The sequence below is a fragment of the Elgaria multicarinata genome, chromosome 2 (assembly GCF_023053635.1).
Source record: "Elgaria multicarinata webbii isolate HBS135686 ecotype San Diego chromosome 2, rElgMul1.1.pri, whole genome shotgun sequence".
NCBI classification, from domain to species: Eukaryota; Metazoa; Chordata; class Lepidosauria; order Squamata; family Anguidae; genus Elgaria; species Elgaria multicarinata.
Window position 1 is genome coordinate 177,504,367 of NC_086172.1, and position 20,310 is coordinate 177,524,676.

General features: G+C 45.0%; 1 protein-coding gene across 1 annotated transcript in view; it reads left to right on the forward strand.

Moving 5' to 3' along the window:
- Positions 1-20,310, forward strand: part of GCH1 (GTP cyclohydrolase 1) — a 55,035-nt gene continuing 34,725 nt past the window's right edge. The window contains exons 1-2 of the mRNA XM_063118505.1: positions 1-286; positions 588-1,163. Of these exons, the coding sequence (XP_062974575.1) occupies positions 1-286; positions 588-1,163 (862 nt within the window). The remainder of the gene's footprint in view (positions 287-587; positions 1,164-20,310) is intronic.

Below are 20,310 nucleotides of genomic sequence, written 5' to 3' on the forward strand. Positions count from 1 at the left end.
ATGCAGCACGGCTCCTCTCAGTGCTTGGAAGGGGCAGGGGCCACCTGTGTGCCATCAAGTCTCCAGCGCGGCCCCGCCGACTTCCCCGCGCCGGGAGGGAAGGGCGCGTCCCCGCCTGCCGACCCTAGACCGGCTCCCGCCGGAGGTGTGGCAGCGGCCGGTCTTCGTCTTCCGCCCCCCCAAGAGCCGCTCACCGCTTGCTTGCCTGCCTGCCTGCCTGCCCGGCGCTTCCGCCTGTTGATCTCGCCGACCGCCGGCCTGATCCTCTTACAGGCTGCGGGGCCGCGTGACGCACGGGCAGGGGGCCCAATGAGAGCGGCGCCGAGGCCATGGACGAAGCCAGGCGCGGTATAAAGTGGGGGCTGGAAGCAGCAGGAGGAAAAAGTGAGACCGGGGAGCCTAGGAGTGGACCGGCGAGAGCCACCCGGTTCCTCTCCGCCTCCCGTCGAGGCGTCATCCTTTGCCGGGCGCAAGGCAGGCGCTCCAGGGCGCATGGTCTCCGTTCCCCGTTCCGCAGGCGATCGTCCCCTAGCCCGTTTTTTGGTGGGTGGGGGGCCCGGTTCTCCGTGCGGTGTCCTGCTCCGAAGGGGACAGTCCTCGGCGGGCAAGGCGCGCCCGGCTCTGCGCGCCTGGCCAGCCTCTCCAAGGTTGGGAAAGTTCCTTTTACGCACCAAGCCCTCGCCGGGCCTCTGAACTTGGCGGCTCCTGGGGTCCCCGATCCAAGCTCCGGCGTTCCACCCCCGTCCTCCCCACCCGTTGGCACCGGAGCCCGCGGGGCTGCGCGCACGGGCTGCCCGGTTCGGGGGCGCGAGCGCTCGGGGAGATGGAGAACATGAAGCCGCCCCTGCGAGGCGCCAGCTACAACGGCTACGCTCTGGCGGAGAAGAAGCCGTTGCCTCCGCCGCCGGCGCCCAGCCGCCCCGGGGAGCCCTCCCGGTGCGCGAAGGCCGGCGCCAGCGGGCACCCCTTGGAGAACTGGAAAGAGGAGCGCACCCGCAGCGAGGAGGACAACGAGATGAACTTGCCCGGCTTGGCCGCCGCCTACACCACCATCCTGCGCGCCCTGGGCGAGGACCCCCAGCGCCAGGGGCTGCTCAAGACGCCCTGGCGCGCCGCCACCGCCATGCAGTTCTTCACCAAAGGCTACCAGGAGACCATCACAGGTGGGTGCCTGGCGGGGGCAGGTATTTTTTAAAAAAGTTCACGTTTACAACAACCCTGTGAGGTAGGCAGGCTCGCCTTTTTTTGGGCGGCTGAGGCAGTGTCAGTGTATCCTTATTCATAGAAATCAAGGGGTCATAAACATGCATAGGTCTAAGCGTCTATTTGTCTAAGCCAGCCTGCCTCAACGTGGGGCGCTCCAGATGAGTTGGACTACAACTCCCAGAATGCCCCAGCCAGCTGGCTGGGGCATTCTGGGAGGTGCAGTCCAACACATCTGGAGCGCCCCGGGTTGAGGAAGGCTGGTCTAAGCCATAGATTGGATAGATTATTATCTTTTATTTTTTATTATTATCTTTATTATTATAGATCTTCTGTTCTCTGATCAGCGCATAACTGTTTTGCCCCCTCTGGCACCTTAAAAGTTGTATCATGGTCTTGTTAGACAAGTTCTTTACCCCAGGGACGGGATCCCCTAAGGGGATCCCCTAAGAATGACTCCACCAGACCTTGATTAATAATCAATAAAAGCGCTTTTGAACCCTCTGTCACTGAAGTGCGGAGTCGTGCTTAGGGGCTGATTGGATCCCGTCCCCGGGGCGAAGAATTTGTCTAATGGTCTGGTGTTGCCACTCAGTGCTGCCACTCAGTTAGGGTGACCCCTATGGAAAGGAGGACAGGACTCCTGTATCTTTAACAGTTGTATTGAAAAGGGAATTTCAGCAGGTGACATTTGTATGCATGCAGCACCTGGTGAAATTCCCTCTTCATCACCACAGTTCAAGCTGCAAGTGCCCTGCCCCCTTTTAAATCTGGTCACTCTAGTATAGCTCCTGCACCTTTAACTGTTGTGATGAAGAGGGAATTTCACCAGGTTCTCCATGCATACAAATGACACCTGCTGAAATTCCCTTTTCTATGCAACTGTTAAAGACACAGGAGCCCTGTCCTCCTTTTCATAGGGTCACCCTAACTCAGTGCCTACAGGCACGAAATAGAGCACTTCGTTCCTTTTCCTTCCCTTTATGTTCTGAGCTGATGCTGCCGAAATCAAAACGGTGTATTGTTGGGACTTTGCACTGTTTCTAGACTTGGGGCGGGGTGTGTGTGAGGCTATGGCGGTGTTTTCTCTGTTAATACGGCTGTTTAAGTAGGGTGACCCTATGAAAAGGAGGACAGGGCTCCTGTATCTTTAACAGTTGCACAGAAAAGGGAATTTCAGCAGGTGTCATTTGTATAGATGGAGAACCTGGTGAAATTCCCTCTTCATCACTGCAGTTAAAGCTCCAGGAGCTATACTAGAGTGACCAGATTTAAAAGAGGGCAGGGCACCTGCAGCTTTAACTGTGGTGATGAAGAGGAAATTTCACCAGATTTTCCATATTCTTGGCTCGCCACTCTGACCATGTAACTCCACTTCTGAAATCTCTTCATTGGCTTCCAGTTCACTTCAGAATCCAATATAAACTTCTCCTGTTGACCTACAAAGCTTTTCACTATCTAGCTCCTTCCTATCTAGCTCCTTCCTATCTCTCCTCTCTCATCTCACACTATTGCCCCGCTCGTGCTCTTCGCTCCTCTGATGCCATGTTTCTCGCCTGCCCAAGGGTCTCTACTTCCCTTGCTCGGCTTCGTCCATTTTCTTCTGCTGCCCCTTATGCCTGGAACGCTCTACCAGAACATTTGAGAACTACAAGTTCAACCGCAGCTTTTAAAGCTCAGCTAAAAACTTTTCTTTTTCCTAAAGCTTTTAAAACTTGATTTTGTTCTGACTTTATACTGTTAGTTTTACCCTACCCAGTGCCTGTTTACCCTACCCTGTGCCTGTTTGCTTTCTCTTCCCCTCCTTATTGTTTTATTATGGTTTTATTAGAATGTAAGCCTATGCGGCAGGGTCTTGCTATTTACTGTTTTACTCTGTACAGCACCATGTACATTGATGGTGCTATATAAATAATAATAATAATAATAATATACAAAGGACACCTGCTGAAATTCCCTCTTCATCACAATGGGTAAAGCTGCAGGAGCCCTGCCCTGGGTGTCCAGCTACAAAAGAGGGCAAGGCTCCTATAGCTTTAACTGTTATGAAGAAGAGGGAATTTCACCAGGTTCTCCACATATACAAATGACACCTGCTGAAATTCCCTTTCCAAAACAACTGTTAAAGATACAGGAGCCCGGTCCTCCTTTTCATAGGGTCACCCTAGCTTAAGTGGCCGAGCCAAATCAACAAAGAGCCTTCCCCAGCTTCTGGACGAGTTGGACTACCATTCCAATTGTCCCCCGATGGTGCTGGCTGGGGATAACCGGAATTGCAGTCCAACCCATCTCGAGGGTGGGGAAAGTCTGTTCATACCAACTCTTGGGTGCTGAATGCAACTTCTATATGCAAACGTGTTGCACACCTTAAGATCTCCCCGCAAATGGGACTTCTGTAGTGATAAGGGAGGACTATTCTGTTAGTCCAAGATATTGCTGAATTTTTCTGCGCATTTTTGCAAGTCTTGATTACCTGATTGATGCTACGTAGTGTCGTCTTTCTGCCGGGCTCCAGAATTCCTCCCTGTCAGCACGGCATTACTAATGTGCTGTTGCATACTGTGTTTTCCTTAAAGCAAGTGAAATTAACAAGTCAGAAGGCACAACCTCATGTGGCCTTCTCCACTCTTCCTTGAGTTGTACACTGCCTGTGTTTCAGAGCTCTGGACTGAATCCAAGCACTGTTTCCCACATGTAGGCTCCATCCATTGGTCATTTTATTACATATTCAACCCAGTTTGGAGAGATCTTTTAGGTAGGGTGACCCTATGAAAGGAGGACAGGGGCTCCTGTATCTTTAACAGTTGCATTGACAAGGAAATTTCAGCAGGTGTCATTTGTATATATGGAGAACCTGGTGAAATTTCCTCTTCATCACAACAGTTAAAGCTGCAGGTGCCATGCCCTCTTTTAAATCTGGTCACACTTATAACTGCAGTATAGCTCCTGCAGCTTTAACTGTTGTGATGAAGAGGAAATTTCACCAGGTGCGACATGCATACAAATGACACCTGCTGAAATTCCCTTTTCTAAGCAACTGTTAAAGATACAGGAGCCCTGTCCTCCTTTTCATAGGGTCACCCTAAAAAGCTGCAGGTGCCCTGCCCTCTTTTAAATCTGGTCACTCTAGTATAGCTCCTGCAGCTTTAACTGTTGTGATGAAGAGGAAATTTCACCAGGTGCGACATGCATACAAATGACACCTGCTGAAATTCCCTTTTCTATGCAACTGTTAAAGATACAGGAGCCCTGTCCTCCTTTTCATAGGGTCACCCTATTTTAGGAGCTCTTTGGCCGAGTCTGCTTGGATTTTCTCCATCCCGTGGGCGTCCTCCATAAACATGACCCTGTCTGCTCACCTCTGACTCAGGTACATTTGAGAAAACTGGTATAGTGTTCAGAGCAGTGCCATCTTAACACATGGGCATACTGGGCAGTTGCCTAGTGGCCCCACGAGCATAGGGGCCCCATGCTAATCTTTGCACAGACCAGAATTTAACACTAATTTTAACATTTGCAGAAATGAAACTTGTTTTTCAAGTTCAAGGCTCATGTTATATTGTCCAAACGTTTGTATTGATTAATCTTTGCTGTACAGCATGTTTTTTTAAATGTCCAAACATTGATTTAGTTGGAGGTGCCAATAAATATAAGTTTATTTTATCGATAATTTACATTTTTATTCCTGTGAGTGGTTGTGTAGGCAGGGCCCAGTGCACTGCTTTGCCCGGGGGCCTATAGAGCTGTTAAGATGGCCCTTGTTCAGAGCTGGTCTGTGTTCAGAGGAGGGCAACCAGGATGATCAGGGGTCTGGAAACAAAGCCCTATGAAGAGAGACTGAAAGAACTGGGCATGTTTAGCCTGGAGAAGAGAAGATTGAGGGAAGACATGATAGCACTCTTCAAATACTTGAAAGGTTGTCAAACAGAGGAGGGTCAGGATCTCTTCTCGATCCTCCCAGAGTGCAGGACATGGAATAACAGGCTCAAGTTAAAGGAAGCCAGATTCCGGCTGGACATCAGGAAATACTTCCTGACTGTTAGAGCAGTACGACAATGGAATCAGTGACCTAGGGAGGTCGTGGGCTCTCCCACACTAGAGGCCTTCAAGAGGCAGCTGGACAACCATCTGTCAGGGGTGCTTTAGGGTGGATTCCTGAATTGAGCAGGGGGTTGGACTCGATGGCCTTGTAGGCCCCTTCCAACTCTGCTATTCTATGATTCTAGTGTAGTGGCTGAGATGGATTTGACTCTTGCCTTTGCTATGAATTCTCTTGGGCAAATACCCACCCCGCTTTCTCAGCCTCAGTTTGCAATGTGGGAGGTAATAATGCTAGCTTACATTGCAGAGCTGCTGTACTTTATACCTCTTTCCTCCCTGTTGCAGCCTCTGCACTGAAAAATCGTGGATGAGAGAGTGTAGCCAGAGCAGACGTAAGACTAAAAGTTCAGTATATTTGATTTTTTTTTTTAAAAAAAAAAAAACTCAAGCAAGGAAAACAGTGAATGCCCTTCAGCTTACTAACCAAGTGAAAGCATGCCACACAAGATGTATAAAGATATGAATGATTTGTAGCAGGGTGGATTTGATTTAAATCATCATTTAAATCACTACTCAGAAAGACTCAATTTAATCATGTGACTTCCCCCCCCCAAAAAGTGCGCTCTATTCATTGAATGTTTTGAAACTTAGCACTTCAGAGGTAAGGGGTTGAGTCTGTGTACATAGATTTGCAAAGGCACAATGCGATTGTGATCTCTGCAGACACAAATTCACAGTTTTGAGAACTGTGAAACCAAGCAGCTGTGATAATATCTTCTAGATAGAAAAATTGCCCAATAATCTTCTAGAAACCTCTGGAAGAGCATGACATTGTGAATGGATTAATGGAATTAATTTACCCCAAAATTTAAACATTGCATGAATATCCAGCCTCATGGTACATAATTAAAAACTAATCCTTATTTCATGATGAATAACCTTTGGACTATAATGTATCTTAAATAGAAAACTATCTTTAGATAGATTTTTTCCTCAAAAAGCATTTTTTTTAAAAAAAATCCGATTTAAATTTAAAAAAATCTGATTTTTTAAAATTATTTTTTAAAAAAATCATTGATTTTTATCCACCCTGATTTGTAGGGGGGGAAAGCAAATGCAAGGAGCGTCACATGCAGAAGTAAAATGTGAGTAAAAAATAGCCAAAGGCAAGGGCAGAACCAAGTAATCTTCTACAATAATATTATTAGTAAAAGGTTTATTAAAGTGCCAGGTGCCTACGCATTTTGAACGCGGTTGCGTAAATCCTCATGGCTTTATAACGTTAGTGCAGTTGTCTGCAGAAGCGGCTAGGCTAGCATGATACAGAAAGAAGTGAGATATATAGGGAAATGAGACCTTGAAGTAAAATGTGAAACACGTAATGATTACAAAGAAAATACATTTGTACCCATCAGCGACAAATCTGTGTGGCTGTTATGTGCATAGATTACACCGTGCAAAGTAAACTGCAGTTTAAATTTTGCAGGGGCTTATTTTTGTTGTTTATTCGTTCAGTCGTTTCCGACTCTTCGTGACTTCATGGACCAGCCCACGCCAGAGCTTTCTGTCGGCCGTTGCCACCCCCAGCTCCCCCAAGGTCAAGTCTGCCACCTCCAGAATATCATCCCTCCATCTTGCCCTTGGTCGGCCCCTCTTTCTTTTACCTTCCACTTTTCCTAGCATCAGCCTCTTCTCCAGGGTATCCTGTCTTCTCATTATGTGGCCAAAGTACTTCAGTTTTGCCTTTAATCCCATTCCCTCAAGTGAGCAGTCTGGCTTTATTTCCTGGAGTCTGGACTGGTTTGATCTTCTTGCAGTCCAAGGCACTCTCAGAATTTTCCTCCAACACCACAGTTCAAAAGCATCTATCTTCCATCGCTCAGCTTTCCTTATGCTCCAGCTCTCGCAGCCATAGGTTACTACGGGGAATACCATTGCTTTAACTATGCGGACCTTTGTTGTCAGTGTGGTGTCTCTGCTCTTAACTATTTTATCAAGATTTGTCATTGCTCTCCTCCCAAGAAGTAAACGTCTTCTGATTTCCTGGCTGCAGTCAGCGTCTGCTGTAATCTTTGCGCCCAGAAATACAAAGTCTGTCACTGCCTCCACATTTTCTCCCTCTATTTGCCAGTTATCAATCAAGCTGGTTGCCATAATCTTGGAGAACTTTATGAGAGCATCAAAGGAAATAGTTGTGGCATGCAAAAGTTACAGCAGGCCAAACAAGCGGTTTTAATTAAACTCTAAAACTCCCACCAGTCCAAACAAGTTAAATGCAATTTAACCGTGGAGTTCAAACTTTAGTAGGGAAAAGGGAAAAGGGAAATTACAGTTACTTGTCTCAAGCAGAGATCTGAAGAACAAGTCCCTGTGGACCCAAAGAAGGATTGGTGAAGACCTCTCTCAGGGTCCAAGATGTAGCACTCAGCCAAGTCCAAATGGGAAAATTAATCTAGAAGTGAAGAAAATGTTTTAAGAATGAAAAAGTCAGTGCAGCTTGAGCCTCACCAGTGAGTAAAATAAAATAGTGTGAAAAAACTGAATCAAGCTGCTCATGAGCTAATAATAATAATAATAATAATAATAATAATAATAATAATAATTTCTTACCTGTCTCTCCATTCTGATCGAAGTGGGGAACAGCAGTAAATATAAAATACATAAATCTGAATTAAGAACATAATATACATTGTTAAAACATCCTAAAAACATCCTAAAAACATCCTAAAATTCCCCTGGATAGGCCTAAAATTCCCCTGGAGCTAAGCATCAAGCCCCCAAAAGCTATTTTAGAAACAATGGCTAGCTGCAGCCTGAAGAAGTGACATGGTCAAAGTAAGAAGTCCCTTGTTTTCTCTCTCGGAAATGTTCAAGCAACAGCCCCAAAGGTACTGAAGCTAGCAAAACTATGTTAGCAAAAACTACTGCTTCCCAAAAAAGGAAAACGAAAGAAGTGAAGAAAATCCATCTCAAAGGGGGCAGTTGGTTTTGGAGTCACTGACTCCCCTAAACTTTCCTGCTTGGCCTTTTCCCTTGTTTTCAGTTATCAGTTAGAAATTTGGTTCTGGATTAGTAAAAGACACATTGGGTGGGAAGGAACCTACAAAAACAGACTTTCTTTTCATAGTTTAGGGCAGTGGTTCCCAAACTTTTTCAGGTCACCGCCCCCTTGGTTCCACAAACGCATGCCCAGCGCCCCCTACCCTACCCTATAAAAATCATTATTCAGAACAGCGGTTTTCAACGACCCACTAAGGAAGATAATAACACTAAAATTCAAAACAGTAACAATGAATTGAATATTTATTCAAAATCCAATTACATCTTTTTAGTTTATTCAATTAAACATAACTGATGAACTTGATCCAGTGATATCATTGTTTCAAAGTCTGATAGTCATTTAGCAAGTAATATTAGATATCACATTTAGTAACTAGGGTAGATTTGATTTGATTTGATTTATTGCATTTATATACCACCCCATAGCCAAAGCTCTCTCTCTACTATTTAGTAGAATAGTAGAGTACCTCACTATTGTGTAAATTCTTAATGTGATGGATGGGCTTGATGAAGTGATATCAGTTTCTCAATGTCTAGTTTAAAGTCACTTAACATGAGACTTAAATCACCACGTTTAGTGATCTGTTTTGCAGTTGGCGTGGCAGGGTACACCAAGCAGGGGTATGTTTTTTCATTAGTGTTTTGGTGCTTTTGAAACATTCAATTCACCGTTAAAAGGGCTCTTCTTAAACGGCATTAATACATGTGTGGATTCTTCCCCTCTATGGCTTGGGACCAAACTACCTTCTCCCATAAAAATGTCCCTGGGTTTTAAGACCTTCTGGAGAAGCACTTCTCGGAAAAGACCACCTCGAGCGCCCCCCTGCTGCCCCCTTGCCTCTTAACCCCCCCCCTATGCAATCCCACTGCCCCCAAGGGGGTGATACCGCCCACTTTGGGAACCACTGGTTTAGGGCAACTGATGTTACCCTCGGCTTTATCAGGGTGTACAGAAACACTCTAGACTCATGGATCAGCTAGCTGCAGGGAGTAGCAGCCATTGTAACTTCTTCTCATATTGGTCGATTGTTCCCTGGGCGACTTCTCATTATTATAAATTGAAATGCCCTTGCTTTGGAAAACCATCGTACCTCTAGGTTTAGGAAGGGGCACAGAACACATGAACTGGCGTTGGCATGGTTAGGACTCTACTGGCAACACTGGAATCTGTTTTAAATTTATTAAAAAATCAATAATTTAAAAAATCAGTTTAAATTAAAAAAAATTCCTTTTCTTCCCTTCCCTTCCCACTATTGTATCCTGCGACATCTCTGCCTGTGGCCTTTGCTTGTCCATCTTCACTACTCTCAATAATCTGGAGGCCTTCCTATCTCTTTGACGGACATTGACTTCCGATTTGTTTCTAAGCCCAGTTCAAGGTGCTGTTGCTCACCTACAGATTGCTTGAGCACCTTGGGGAGACCAATACACCATCTCTCCACCTCCCTCGCCCCATGATAGAGTTGTAGAGCTGGTAGTTCCCCCCGTGTTGATGTTTAAAATAAAATAAAATGGTCAACAAAGTGAAATTTAGAGCCAACGACAGAAGCGGTCGTTACAGAATATTGAAAAGGCTAGATCAAATCTGTAAGAATAGCGCAGCAAAAGATTTTGTTTTGGATATGCTGGTTATATAAGGGGAGAGAGGTTCCAAAATCATAGAATCATAGAATAGCAGAGTTGGAAGGGGCCTACAAGGCCATCGAGTCCAACCCCCTGCTCAATGCAGGAATCCACCCTAAAGCATCCCTGACAGACGGTTGTCCAGCTGCCACTATCAACACAGTGGTGTGTTGGTTGTCCAACACACCACTATCATAGTAGTGTGTTGAGCTTAACCTTGCTTTAATTTGTAAGGAGGGAATGTGAGCCAATATGTTCTTAGACTCAGGTAACTGAGGGTGTCCTCCAACATTAAAGGCGTCCAGCTGAATTGGAGTGCAATTAATTGAGCCCTGGATATTTTGTCCAGGTAAAAATTAATAAGGTGAAGGAACTGTGTCACTTAAGGGATATTTTGATGGCTAAACAATACAAGAAGAGCCATGCTGGATCAGACCGAAGGTACATCTGGTCCAGCACTCTGTTCATACAGTGGCCAACGAGCTTTCGACCAGGGACCCACAAGCAGGACATGTTGCAACACCACCCTCCCACCCATGTTCCCCAGCAACTGGTGTAGATAGGCTTACTCCCTGTGATACTGGAGGTTGCACTTTGCCATCAGGACTAGTAGCCACTGATAGTCTTCTCCTCTAGGAATGTATCCAACCCCCTTTTAAAGCCATCCAAATTGGTGGCCATCACTACATCTTGTGGTAGTGAGTTCCATAGTTCAACTATGTGCTGTCTGAAGAAGTCCTTTTATCTATCCTGAATCTCCCACCAATCAGCTTCATGGGACGACTCCATTGGGTTGTAGTATTATTAGAAAGGGAGAAAATGTCTCCCTATCCACATTCTCCATGCTTAAATCTTAACTGCCTGGGATAAATAGGAAGAATCCTGAAGACTGGGTTCCATGCATGCCTGACTGAACAATATATGAAGCTCTTATCTGAGGATGCATTGTACACTTACAATCAGATATGGAATTGGTTTTGACAATACTTGATTTTATGAAGTAATTGTATATGAGGATGGTGCTATATAAATAAATAATAATAAATAATAATAATAATGTTTCTATTAAATTAGTCATGTATGTGGTCTATATTAGGTACAGCTCTGAACATCTTCTAACTTTTTTGTTTACCTTTGCCTGCATATGGAGGGTGATGGCGTTGCCACTGCTGTTGTTTTCTCTGCCTTTCCTCCCGCCCTTTTAAAATCTTTAAACCTAGAGCAGTCATCAGGGAATACTTGCTCATTTTTTATTTGTTTCAATTTCTCTCAGTCTCGTGTTTTCAATGGGTCCTGTTCTGAATCCTGAAGCCTTGATATACTGAACGGAACTCCGTAATCTCAGCTTCCTCACCAATCATGTCTGCGTACCATTTCAGACAGTAGCTTCTATCAGTGCTTTGCATTGCAGCCCGGATTGCAGGGTTCTGCTATCGATCAGATCTTCAGCAGGCGTCGGGTTAGTTTTCACAGGGACGCAAGATGGTAAGAGATCAGCACCATGGAAAGCTCCACATGAGGCTGGAAATGAGACAAACTCTTCTATATGTTGCTCCAACAAGGAGCAACACAAGACAGCCTTAAAAAAGAGTTTGGTTGGATTTAGGCTGGTTGGCTCCACCTTCACACTAATTGGGGCTTTGTCTCTTAAAGGGTCCTAACCTGTTTTAGGAGCTTCAAGCTGTGATAATATGGGAGTGGCTGAGGCATGCAAGTGTCCTCGTGGCAAGAGTCCTCTGAGTACAGGGGAGCTGATCCCTAGGATTTTAGGATGAATTGGGTCTTGTGGAAGTGAAATCCTCATGATGCCTCTCTAATCCTGACACCTTGTCTTCTTCAGAGGACAAGAGGTTGAGATCCTCCAAGGATGAGGGTTTGGGGTCCTGATCCGTGACAATTGAGCATTCCATGCAGGGCTTGGTTGACTCTCCTGTGTTTTGGGGGTTTATTTACTACCCTGCTCAGGATTTGAACAGCAAGGGTTTGTCGAGCACCTGACAGCCACATGCATGGCTGTTGGGCTGCAAGTGTAGCACAGGAGCAGGGCTCATACCAAAAGCTTTGTGTAAAATAGAAAAGCTGTTGTGTGTGAATCCATCTTGAAAGTGGCAGAATATAGCTCAGCATCCCTTTCCAATACCCCATAATGAAGATTAAATTATACCCTTTTTTCTCCTCTGCTGTTGATGGAGGAACTAGCAGATGCTTTCCAAACGTTCGAATACATTTGCGATGGTGCACATGATTCCAGACCTCATTAGAGACAGTGATGACAGAACCAAACCTTGTCGGCTCTTGTACGTCACCTTTCATGTAAATACTGTTCTGGCAGGGAAACAAAGTGGAGAAGGCTGCAGTTAGTTGCAGGTGTCCCTTAGAACCTTTCCCCCCTTTTCTTTTTGCTTCTCTGTATATCCTGCCATTTTTTCCCCACCTTGCTTCATCTGTTAGTACTTCAAGGAAAGTGCTTTATGTTGGGTCCCACGGATACAATTTAATTTTGGTCTTGGCTCCCTCTCAAATGGGATTGGGAAGAATTGTACAAGTTGTTTTGATACCATTACACTCTATCCTGCCCCTTGTTGGGAATGGTACATACTTCTTGTTTTCCTTTGTACTTTTTTGAAAGCAGGTTTCTGGTGCTTGATCTATATTTGTAACCATAAGACGTCCCTGTGGACATGTTTAATGAGGTACATAATGTGCAAAAGACAGATTGATCACTTTTTCACGTTTTATTTATTTATTTAAGGATCTTTATGCCGCCATTCAGCCAAAAAAGGCTCTCATGGTGGCTTACAAAAGTATTTCTTGACAGTCCCTGCCCACAGGCTTACAATCTAAAAGACATGACACAAAAGGAAAGGGGATTGGGAGGGAGGAGGAGGAGGGGGAAAAGGAAAGCAAATTCAGGCACTACAATCTTAGTTGGAAAGTTCAGCAGTTACAGGTGACAGCAGGAGGGAGGGGTGCTCTCAGCTGGAGCTGGACCCAGGCACGGTGGAGAGGTGCCTGGCTGTTGCTTCCTCCCACACTGGTGGCCTCGCCAGAGACGTTTTGGCAAGGATCCTATGCTGCTAACAGCTGTTGAGGGGCAGAAGTTCAACAGGTTTCCCTTATCTTGGGAGGAAAAATGTGGGGAAGTGGAGCAGTACGACAATGAAACCAGTTACCTAGGGAGGTTGTGGGCTCTCCCACCCTAGAGGCCTTCAACAGGCAGCTGGACAACCATCTGTCAGGGATGCTTTAGGGTGGATTCCTGAATAGAGCAGGAGGTTGGACTCAATGGCCTTTTAGGCCCCTTCCAACTCTACTATTCTATGATTCTATGATTATTTTTTATTCAAAATGATAGCATTTAGAAATTCTGACAATATGGTGGACACATGGTGTGTTCACGGGAACAGTAGGTCCTTCAGAGGAGGGCAACCAGGATGATCAGGGGTCTGGAAACAAAGCCCTATGAAGAGAGACTGAAAGAACTGGGCATGTTTAGCCTGGAGAAGAGAAGATGGAGGGGAGACATGATATCACTCTTCAAATACTTAAAAGGTTGTCACACAGAGGAGGGCCAGGATCTCTTCTCGATCCTCCCAGAGTGCAGGACACGGAATAACGGGCTCAAGTTAAAGGAAGCCAGATTCCAGCTGGACATCAGGAAAAACTTCCTGACTGTTAGAGCAGTACGACAATGGAATCAGTTACCTAGGGAGGTTGTGGGCTCTCCCACACTAGAGGCCTTCAAGAGGCAGCTGGACAACCATCTGTCAGGGATGCTTTAGGGTGGATTCCTGCACTGAGCAGGGGGTTGGACTCGATGGCCTTGTGGGTCCCTTCCAACTCTGCTATTCTATGATTCTATGATTCATTTGTAAGGTTAATAGTCACCGAAAACATTTTTTTTTTTTGCCATAAAGGAATATATCTCCAGCACATTGAAGGATCTACTCCAGGTGGACTCCAATTGGGCCAGAGGTCCATGTGGAACCACTATTAATCAATCAATCCAAAGTTTATTGTACTAGCCAAAGGCCATGACAAATACAACAAAAGAAAGTATCCATACATATATACAGTAATACAAATACCTCGAAATTACACAGATAACTTGAAATTTACCTTAACTAAAACTCAGCTTTCACTCAGCAGTCTGAATCTCCATAGTAGTTTAGGGCAATTTTGTCTAGTTCTCTCTTCCTGATCTTTTTTGCTGCCAGTGCAAACAAAGGCACTTCATGTGTCACATAACTGTTGGTATCACTCAGAAGAAAAAGAACCGTTTCTGCCAGGGCATTCCTATATCCGTGTGTTAGGACTGTATAGGGACTCTCTTGGGTCCCTATACAGAGGGCAAATTAACATGTAGTGAACAATGTCTTCCACTTGATGTTGGCTACAGATGCAGAGTCTGCATTCAAATGGCACCTTGTGGTAGCGTCCACGTGGAACCACTATTAGAAGATGGCCTCTATTTGAAGGACCGTCCTGTCCAAGACTGTCCTATCTCTCCTCTCTCATCTCACACTATTGCCCCGCTCGTGCTCTTCGCTCCTCTGATGCCATGTTTCTCACCTGCCCAAGGGTCTCTACTTCCCTTGCTCGGCTTCGTCCATTTTCTTCGGCTGCCCCTTACGCCTGGAACGCTCTTCCAGAACATTTGAGAACTACAAGTTCAATCACAGCTTTTAAAGCTCAGCTAAAAACCTTTCTTTTTCCTAAAGCTTTTAAAACTTGATTTTGCTCTGACTTTATACTGTTAGTTTTACCCTACCCTGTGCCTGTTTGGTGCATTCTCTTCCCCTCCTTATTGTTTTATTATGATTTTATTAGAATGTAAGCCTATGCGGCAGGGTCTTGCTATTTACTGTTTTACTCTGTACAGCACCATGTACATTGATGGTGCTATATAAATAATAATAATAATAATAATAATAATAATAATAATAATAATAATGGAGTCATGATAAGGAATGGTCACTGATTTGGATGGCTTCAAAAGGTAGGGTGACCTTATGAAAAGGAGGACAGGGCTCCTGTATCTTTAACAGTTGTATTGAAAAGGAAATTTCAGCAGGTGTCATTTGTATATATGGGGAACCCGGTGAAATTCCCTCTTCATCACAACAGTTAAAGCTGCAGCCCTCTTTTAAATCTGGTCACTCTTGTATAGCTCCTGCAGCTCTAACTGTGGTGATGAGGAGGGAATTTCACCAGGTTCTCCATATATATACAAATGACACCTGCTGAAATTCCTTTTTCTATGCAACTTTTAAAGATGCAGGAGCCTGGTCCTCCTTTTCATAGGGTCACCCTACAAAAAGGGACTGGACACATTTCATGGAGGAGAAGGCTTCTGTGAACCGCCCAGAGAGCTTTGGCCATTGGGCGGTATAAAAATGTAATAATTAAATAAATAAATACTAGACCTGATGGCTCTGTGCTACATCCAATATCAGAGGCAGTAAGCCTGTGTGCACCAGTTGCTGGGGAACATGGATGGGAGAATGTTCATGCTCTGCTTGTGGGTTTCCTATGAGTGGTTCGTCTGCCACTGTGTGAACAGAATGCTGGACTAGATGGACCCTTGGTCTGATCCAGCTCAGCTCTTCTTATGAGATGCTGCCAAGACTCTCGTTCACGCACTGGTTATCTCTCGGTTGGACTACTGCAACCTCCTCCTCTCTGGCCTCCCCTCATCTCACATCAGTCCGCTGGTCTCTGTCCACCACTCTGCCGCTAAGATCATCTTCCTGGCCCGCCGCTCTGACCATGTCACTCCGCTTCTGAAATCTCTTCATTGGCTCCCAATTCACTCCAGAATCCAATATAAACTTCTCCTGTTGACCTTCAAAGCTTTTCACGGTCTAGCTCCTGCCTATCTCTCCTCTCTCATCTCACACTATTGCCCCGCTCGTGCTCTTCGCTCCTCTGATGCCATGCTTCTTGCCTGCCCAAGGGTCTCTACTTCCCTTGCTCGGCTTCGTCCATTTTCCTCTGCTGCCCCTCATGCCTGGAATGCTCTTCCAGAACACCTGAGAACTACCAACTCAATCACAGCTTTCAAAACACAGCTAAAAACTTTTCTTTTCCCTATAGCTTTTAAACTTTGAGCTTGTTCTGACTCTATACTGTTAGCTTCACCCTTCCCGGTGCCTGTTTACACTTCCCTGTGCCTGTTTGCATTCTCTTTCCCTCCTTATTGTTTACTACAACTTTATTAGATTGTAAGCCTATGCGGCAGGGTTTTGCTATTTACTGTGTTATCTGTACAGCACCATGTACATCGATGGTGCTATATAAATAAATAATAATAATAATAATAATAATAAGAGGCATGACGGAGCAGGCATGCAGGTGATGCACCTGGCCACAGTGCCTTTCCGTTTCCCCATCAGCCATGGCAGAGGAGCCAAAAGGGTACGCCGATCTTGGTTTTACACCACTTTAAAAGTCACAGCTCCCCAGCAGAGAAGGAATCCTAAGAACTATTGTTTTGTGAGGTGCTGAGTTCTTTGGTTTCTGTCAGGTAAGGGAGCTTTCCCTCCCCTACACCGGCAGGAAGTGCATGGGGAAAGTTTGCTTAATCTAAAATGAATTAGAAAGACACACATTCCCGCATGAATTGGCTGCTCAGCGACCATGTGGTGCAAACACTGGAGAGGTGTATACATACGTATAAATCTTACACAGTGACAGGGGGTTGGAAAACGTCTGCATCCGTGCTATCCTATGCATGTTTAGACAGAAAGAAGTCCTACCACCCCCAGCATCCCCCAGCTGGCTAGGAGTTGGAGTTACACAGCTCAGAGCCACCTCTCTGTGTGGTTCCACACCTCGCTCTCTCAAATTTCAGGTTTGTCCTTTGTTTCTTTCGAAGGCCATGGCTAGACCAGGCCTATATCCCAGGATCGTCCCTGTGCATCCGAATGATACACAGGGGATCCCGGGAGCAGGCAGGGGCGACCCTTCCATTTGCCTGGGATAATCCTTAGGTCTAGCTAAGGCCACAGATACATACATTGCTTCATTATCATCAGCATCACTTTAATTTGCATGTCACTTTTCCACGCAACGTAACCAAAGCGGCTCACAGCAGAAGAAGAGCAACACTAAAACCAAGAATGCGTATCAATACATTGACTGCAATAATACATCATGATAATAATAGCAACCCAAACAATTTGTTTCTCTGATGCTGTGTTCGGACAACACGATAGTCAATAGTGGGGTAATAATTAACTCAACAGTTGTTTATCTAGGGGATACTATCCACACATGATAGTATCCTCTAGTGTGGGAAAGCCCACAACCTAGGCCTTCAAGAGGCAGCTGGACAACCCTCTGTCAGGGATGCTTTAGGGTGGATTCCTGCATTGAGCAGGGGGTTGGACTCGATGGCCTTGTAGGCCCCTTCCAACTCTACTGTTCTATGATTTATTTAAAATAATCTTTAGGCTGCCTTGGGTATATCCTTTATATGCAATATTTATTTATTTACTTGTTAAAACATTTGTATCACGTGTAGACTGGGGCGACGGCCCGCGCTAGCCCTCGCCCCTACTCCCCAACGGATTAACAGGTAGGTCTAGCAAGGCCCTCAGTCTGACCACTACACTACACTGCTTTTATGTGTGTTGTGTGGTCTTTTTATTAGTTTGGAGGAAATGAAGGGGGTGGGAGGGGGTTGTGGCCAAAACCTAGAGGAGACGCCTCTGATGCAAGCCCCTCAGTGGCATGTGGGTTTTTGCAGTCTGTAGGACCATCCATGGCTAGAGCGGAAACATCAATGTTGTCGGAACTTAATAAACTCCCCGGTTGGAGGATGGAAACCCTCAGATGCTCAGAGACCCTTGCAGACCTCGCCTCATGCATTCTGTTGACCTGCCCTCCTAGTTGTCAAGATGACTGTGGTTGTCAGAAGTTGCCGGAGTGACATTAAAGCCATGCAAATAGTCTCTATAGCAACAGGATCTCTTACCACTGACGCCATGTCTGAAATTCATTGGTGTCCGTCTTTTCTTCCTCCTCATATTCAGGGGTTTTATCTTTTCCACTTTCTCTCTCTCTTTCTCTCTGTGCTCCTTGCTTTCACGCAGCACCACTTCTGTTGATTTGCGATTTTGCACGTTCTTAACCGTTCATCTCACAGGGCAGTGCCCGTGGCGTTCGGTGCATGTGACAGTTCCTCAGTCATTTAATTATGGGTCGAAAGAGACCTTTGCCTCTGCAAGAAAAGATGAAGGGATGATCGAACCAAAGTTATGTGCATTTAAATCCCACTAGCTTCGGTGGGAGTGTCAACCAGGCGCTTTTACCATCCTAAAGACTAGCAGATTAGTTACGGCATAAAACCAGTACAGTCTGCCGTAATTCCATCAAGCTTAAATGTGTGTACAAGATGAACATTTATGACAGTAGCAATAGACAATAACAGCCATCTTTGTTTTGCTGTACTAATGTAATACCTGTAGCAGAAGAGAATATTTGTCTCTATTGAGACCTAAACAAACAGAATGAAATTAATTAATTCTAGTCCAGCAATTTCATGTAGGCGTCTTTCTTTGAATTTACATTGTTTGAAGAATTGGTGATACCGTATTTCTTCGATTGTAAGATGCCATCGATTGTAAGACGCACACTAATTTCAGTACCACCAACAGAAAAAAAACCCCTAAGACACACCCACGATTCTAAGACGCACCCCGTTTTTAGAGATGTTTATATGGGGAAAAAAGTGAGTCTTAGAATCGAAGAAATAGAGTATTCAGATCAGTAACATGACGCCCTGGGAGATTTGAAATGTTTTCACTCATTTCTGAATATTGCAATTTTTATGTCTGATTTGTATTTATTTGTATTTATTAATTTAGCACATCATAAAATAAATGTCTCTAGGTGTTTTACAATAATAATGATAAAAAATACACATTAAATTGCAACAAGAGCAGCAATATAAAATTATCCCTTTATTCTCTTGTATAGAATACCAACTGTGCATTTGGAGTGGGCATTGAACTCAATGGGACTTAACTGCTAAGTAGTTGTGAGTAGTAGTTCTGTAGTTCGGCCCGTAAATATGTTGTATTTAACTTCAGCTGGACTTAAGTTTGGCTGGAACTTTCCTTTCCTACTCTCATTAACTCTGTTTCCTAAAACTTCTGTTTAAAATAAAAACAAAAACATTGTGCGTTTTGCCATAGCTAATACGGTGTTGGCAGCGTAGTTCATGACTTACTCCGGTCAAGGAAACTCGTAGCCTCGGCTTTATATTTGATTCCTCGCTCTCCTTTATTCCTCATATCGAGGCAGTAGCTAAATCTTGTCGTTTCTTCCTGTATAATATTGCCAGGATTCGACCATTTTTGTCTGTCTCTTCTGCCAAGACTCTCGTTCACGCACTGGTTATCTCTCGGTTGGACTACTGCAACCTCCTCCTCTCTGGCCTCCCCTCATCTCACATCAGTCCGCTGGTCTCTGTCCACCACTCTGCCGCTAAGATCATCTTCCTGGCCCGCCGCTCTGACCATGTCACTCCGCTTCTGAAATCTCTTCATTGGCTCCCAATTCACTCCAGAATCCAATATAAACTTCTCCTGTTGACCTTCAAAGCTTTTCACGGTCTAGCTCCTGCCTATCTCTCCTCTCTCATCTCACACTATTGCCCGCTCGTGCTCTTCGCTCCTCTGATGCCATGCTTCTTGCCTGCCCAAGGGCCTCTACTTCCCTTGCTCGGCTTCGTCCATTTTCCTCTGCTGCCCCTCATGCCTGGAATGCTCTTCCAGAACACTTGAGAACTACCAACTCAATCACAGCTTTCAAAACACAGCTAAAAACTTTTCTTTTCCCTATAGCTTTTAAACTTTGAGCTTGTTCTGACTCTATACTGTTAGCTTCACCCTTCCCGGTGCCTGTTTACACTTCCCTGTGCCTGTTTGCATTCTCTTTCCCTCCTTATTGTTTACTACAACTTTATTAGATTGTAAGCCTATGCGGCAGGGTCTTGCTATTTACTGTGTTATCTGTACAGCACCATGTACATCGATGGTGCTATATAAATAAATAATAATAATAATAATAATAATAATCCTGTTACAGAAATAACTAACTCATTCTCGCTGTTTCATTTACTCTCACGACAGCCGTGCGAGGTAGGCTGTTCGTAGCCCCATTTTGACAAGAGGAGGAACTGAGGCCGAGAGAATGAACCTTCTCAAGGCCGGCCAGGATGTGCATAACTGAGCGCCGATTAGAGGCCAGAATTCTGTGCTCCAAATCTTCACCAACCCCTGGGTAGGCGTGCTCATTCACATTTTGTCCCCCAGGAAAAAAGCGTGTCAGGTCCTGTAAAGAAAACAGGACTGTTTCAGTTTGGGCCAGGAAAGT